We start from the raw sequence: 5526 nt of genomic DNA on the forward strand, positions 1-5526 counted from the left end.
CAGGTCTCTGATCTCCTCCCTATAGCCTGTCTCATCGTCATCGGTGACCAGGCCTACCACCGTCTGGTTGTCAGCCAACGTAATGATGGTGTTGGAGTTGCGCTGCCATACAGTTGTGGGCGAACAGGAAGTAGAGGACGGGACTGAGTTGCGGATGATTTTTAAAATTGATTATTAAAACAAGCCGCTCAACATTTACATTACATTCAGTCATCTTGCAGACTCCCGTCCAGAGCGACCCACAGGAGCAACCAGGGTCAAGTACAGACTCTAAATACAAATGTAAAATGTAGCCTTCCCTGTAGCTCAGTTGGTAGAGCATGGTGTTTGCAACGCCAGGGTTGTGGGTTCGATTCCCACGGGGGGCCAGTACGGAAAAAATATATATAAAAAATATAAAAAATGTATGCATTCACTACTGTAAGTCGCTCTGGATAAGAGCGTCTGCTAAATGACTAAAATGTAAAATGTAACATTTACATTACATTCAGTCATCTTGCAGACTCCCGTCCAGAGCGACCCACAGGAGCAACCATGGTCAAGCGCCCCACCCACGTCGACAGATCTCTCACCAAGCTCCTATTGGCCACCGGCCCAAGCTCCCAACCACCAGGTCACAAACCATCCAAGATCCCAGAGAGCCATCCGAGAACCCCCTCGCCCCAGGGTCCTTAGCTTATTGATGAGCATTGAGGGCACTATGGTGTTGAACGCTGAGCTGTAGTCAATGAATAGCATTCCTTTTGTCCAGGTGTGAAAGGGCAGTGTGGAGTGCAGTAGAGATTGCATCATCTGTGGATCTGTTGGGGCGGTATGCAAATTGGAGTGAGTCCAGGGTTTCTGGGATGATGTTGCTGATGTGAGCCATGACCAGCCTTTCAAAGCATTTCATGGCTACAGATGTGAGTGCTACGGGGCAGTAGTCATTTAAACCAGTTACCTTGGCGTTCTTGTGCACAGGGATTATGGTGGTTTGCTTGAAACATGTAGGTATTACAGACTGGGTCAGGAAGACATTGACAGTGCGGCAGAGGCAGCAGCAGCAGAGATGAGGAAACAGCCCTTTGCCTTAAGCCCTATTCGGACGGGATTAGTTTTACTGGGGTGGTCAGGTACATTAGAGTGTCTAGTTTGAGAAACAGATGCCTCACCTCAACTGGCATCTTAAGATTAAGATGGGCAAAAGAACACAGACACTGGACAGAGGAACTCTGCCTAGAAGGCCAGCATCCCGGAGTCGCCTCTTCACTGTTGATGTTGAGACTGGTGTTTTGTGGGTACTATTTAATGAAGCTGCCAGTTGAGGACTTGTGAGACGTCTGTTTCTCAAACTAGACACTAATGTACTTGTCCTCTTGCTCAGTTGTGCACCGGGGCCTCGCACTCCTCTTTCTATTCTGGTTAGAGACAGTTTGCACTGTTCTGTGAAGGGAGTAGTACACAGCGTTGTACGAGATCTTCAGTTTTTTGGCAATTTCTCGCATTGAATAGCCTTCATTTCTCAGAACAAGAATAGACTGACGAATTTCAGAAGAAAGCTCCTTGTTTCTGGCCATTATGAGCCAGTAATCGAACCCACAAATGCTGATGCTCCAGATACTCAACTAGTTTAAAGAAGGCCAGTTTTATTGCTTCTTTAATCAAAACAACAGTTTTCAGCTGTGTGAACATAATTGCAAAAGGGTTTTCTAATGACCAATTAGCCTTTTTAAAATGATAAACTTGGATTAGCTAACACAACGTGCCATTGGAACACAGGAGTGATGGTTGCTGATAATGGGCCTCTGTACGTCAATGTAGCTATTCCATAGAAAATCTGCCTTTTCCAGCAACAATAGTCATTTACAACATTAACAATGTCTACACTGTATTTCTGATCAATTTGATGTTATTTTAATGGACAAAAAATTTGATTTTCTTTCAAAAAGAAGGACATTTCTAAGTGACCCCAAACTTTTGAACGGTAGTGTACTTTACGGAATTCAAAATTACAACGCTTGTCTTTTATAACTTGGATGTGTAAGTGGCTGGCATGTCATGTCGAAGTTTGCTAATCTTGTGCAGCCAGACCTATTTGCCATCTCTTTTGCCTCATCCCTCTCAAACATACATTTTTTTCAATTCCTCATCAATCCACTGTGATTTAACAGTTTTTACAGTAATTTTCTTACTGGGTGCTTATTAGTAACTGGGATAAGCAATTTCATAAATGTGTCAAGTGCTGTGTCTGGTTGCTCCTCATTACACACCACAGACCAACAAATATCATTAACATCAACAACATAGCAATCACTACAACACGTATTGTAACATTGTGTCTTCTAAAGCCACTAGGATAATGTTCATTTTGCTGAAGCATTATGGCGACTCAGCGACACAATGGTAGGGATCAGCTGAGCTGGACTTGGGTCATATGATTGTCTCAACGCAGCCTTATAATGCTGTGAAAGGATCCAGGAACCCACATGATTTGGATGGATCCCATCCTCCTTATAAAACAAGCTTCTGTTTCCAGAAGGTATCAGAATTGTCAGATGCTACACCCACAGAGTCAGTAGTCTCGTAGCCAGTTAGGGAGGCTTAAAAGGTCTGCTGAACCGTTCAGTGCCAGATATTATGGGGAGTTTGTTGGTGTCAAGTAAACGAAAGGTTGCTAGATCGAATCCCCGAGCTGACAAGGTAAAACATCTGTGGTTCTGCCCCTGAACAAGGCAGTTAACCCACTGTTTAAAAATGTTAAATAAGAATTTGTTCTTAGCTGACTTGCCTAGTTAAGTAAAGATAAAGTAAAACAAAAAGTAGTGACCCAATCAGTTCTTTTAAAATCCCTCTTCAGCTGTTCTGAGCTTCCCTTCATAATGTTATCCGACCCCACATGAACCATGACAGCATCAGCCCCCCCGGTGACTGACCTCGGGAAGCCACCTGGTGATATCCTGAACTTTGACCCCCCCCACATGAACCATGACAGCATCAGCCCCCCCGGTGACTGACCTCGGGAAGCCACCTGGTGATATCCTGAACTTTGACCCCCCCCACATGAACCATGACAGCATCAGCCCCCCCGGTGACTGACCTCGGGAAGCCACCTGGTGATATCCTGAACTTTGACCCCCCCCCCCCACATGAACCATGACAGCATCAGCCCCCCCGGTGACTGACCTCGGGAAGCCACCTGGTGATATCCTGAACTTTGACCCCCCCCCCCCCACATGAACCATGACAGCATCAGCCCCCCCCGGTGACTGACCTCGGGAAGCCACCTGGTGATATCCTGAACTTTGACCCCCCCCCCCCCCACATGAACCATGACAGCATCAGCCCCCCCGGTGACTGACCTCGGGAAGCCACCTGGTGATATCCTGAACTTTGACCCCCCCCACATGAACCATGACAGCATCAGCCCCCCCCGGTGACTGACCTCGGGAAGCCACCTGGTGATATCCTGAACTTTGCCCCCCCCCCCCCCACATGAACCATGACAGCATCAGCCCCCCCGGTGACTGACCTCGGGAAGCCACCTGGTGATATCCTGAACTTTGACCCCCCCCCACATGAACCATGACAGCATCAGCCCCACCGGTGACTGACCTCGGGAAGCCACCTGGTGATATCCTGACAAAGTCTTTGCCCCAGGTACAGATATATGCCTCACCGTCGAACTCCCTATCACAATCGCCGGAATGATCCGGCCTCTGCCATGTCTCGAAGCTGATTGCAAGGCCAGAGCCACAGAACTCACCTGAGAAAAAGGCTGTTGAGACGCCGGCTGTCTGATCCAGAGAGCACAGCCCAGCGGAGGGGGGCCTCGGTGGACCAGGTTGTGTCCAGGCAGTTGATTGACTAGGACAGGGTGAGGTAGCTGGAGTGGCATCCACAGCCATGGAGGGAACAACCAAGCTCCTGGCAGAAGACAGCTGCTATGAGACTTGAAATTGAGCTCAGGTGCATCCTGTTTCGATTGAGCATCCTTGAGATGCTTCTACCAACTTCATTGGACCCCACCAGTAGTAAATTCAATTGATTGGACATGGTTTGGAAAGGCACACACCTGTCTATATAAGGTCCCACAGTTGACAGTGTATGTCAGCTCAAAAACCAAGCCATGAGGTCGAAGGAATTGTCCGTAGAGCTCTGAGACAAGATTGTGTTGAGACACAGATCTGGGGGAGTGTACCAAAACATTTCTGCAACATTGAAGGTCCCCAAGAACACAGTGGCCTCCATCATTCTTATATGAAACAAGTTTAGAACCACAAAGACTCTTCCTAGAGCTGGCCGCTCAAGGATGCTCAATTTCACTTCTGTCTTAAGACAATTGTTAAATAAGTTTGGACACAACATCATGGGCATCACCTTTTAGTTAAAATAAACAGTGGATTACTGCTGTTGTGGGCCTTTAACCATCTGTCTGACTTTGTCGTTCATACAGGAGAGAGACGTGATTGTTGTGGATCCTCTGGGGAGCCTCAACAACATGAAGCTGAGGAGGCAGAGAAGAGTATCTCCACATCAGAACACCTCAAACACCAGCGGAGACCCACCGGGAAGAAATCTCACCACTGCTCTGACTGTGGGAAGAGATTCCCCTCTTCAGCAGACCTCAAAAGACATCTGAGAATCCATACTGGAGAGAAACCTAATAGCTGTGATCAATGTGGGAAGAGTTTTAGTGTTACAAGCAGCCTGAAAGCACACCAGAAAACACACACAGGAGAGAAACCGTATAGCTGTGATCAATGTGGGAAGAGTTTTGTTACATCTAGCAGTCTGACTATACACCAGAGAATACACACTGGAGAGAAACCTTATAGCTGTGGTCAATGTGGGAAGAGTTTTAATGTTCCAAGCAGCCTGAAAACACACCAGAGAACACACACAGGAGATAGACCTTATAGCTGTAGTCAATGTGGGAAGAGTTTTACTTCATCTAGCCAGCTGACTATTCATGAGAGAACACACACAGGAGAGAAACCTTATAGCTGTAGTCAATGTGAGAAGAGGTTTACTCACTCAAGCAACCTGATGGTACATTTGAGAACACACACTGGAGAGAAACCTTATAGCTGTGATCAATGTGGCAAGAGTTTTGTTACATCTAGCTGTCTGACTATGCACCAGAGAACACACACAGGAGAGAAACCTTTTAGCTGCACTCAATGTGGGAAGAGTTTCACTCAGGCAAACATCCTCATAGCACACCGGAGAACTCACACAGGAGAGAAACCTTATAGCTGTGATCAATGTGGCAAGAGTTACTCTGGTAAAAGAGCTCTGATTAAACATCAGAAAATACATACATGAAGGAGTTGTTTCATGATATCAATGAAATAATGTCACAATGTAGAATGTTTTAACATTGTAGTAGGAGTATTTTAATGGTGTCACAATGTAGAACCCTAAACGTTTACCCCCTGTTCTATTGATTTCAACATGATATGGATATTACCCTCATTGGGAAAAATGCAGGGTCTGAAATGAAAGAGTAGTATTTATGTGATTAACATCAAGTGTTGTGTTAGACTT

The 5526-nt window shown here is 46.2% G+C and overlaps 1 protein-coding gene across 1 annotated transcript; it reads left to right on the forward strand.

Moving 5' to 3' along the window:
- Positions 1 to 534: 534 nt before the first annotated feature.
- Positions 535 to 5305, forward strand: LOC115182225 (gastrula zinc finger protein XlCGF17.1-like). Its single transcript, XM_029743849.1, has 2 exons — positions 535 to 667; positions 4457 to 5305. The coding sequence occupies exons 1-2, from the start codon at positions 535 to 537 to the stop codon at positions 5302 to 5304; spliced, it is 981 nt and encodes a 326-aa protein (XP_029599709.1). The 3' UTR covers position 5305.
- Positions 5306 to 5526: the final 221 nt, after the last annotated feature.

The sequence above is a fragment of the Salmo trutta genome, unplaced genomic scaffold, assembly GCF_901001165.1.
Source record: "Salmo trutta unplaced genomic scaffold, fSalTru1.1, whole genome shotgun sequence".
NCBI lineage: Eukaryota > Metazoa > Chordata > Actinopteri > Salmoniformes > Salmonidae > Salmo > Salmo trutta.

Coding starts and splice junctions, on each gene's coding strand:
- LOC115182225 (XM_029743849.1), top strand. CDS start 535: ATGGTCAAGCGCCCCACCCACGTCGACAGATCTCTCACCAAGCTCCTA. Junction 668..4,456: donor GAGAACCCCCTCGCCCCAGG/GTCCTTAGCTTA, acceptor ATTGTTGTGGAT/CCTCTGGGGAGCCTCAACAA.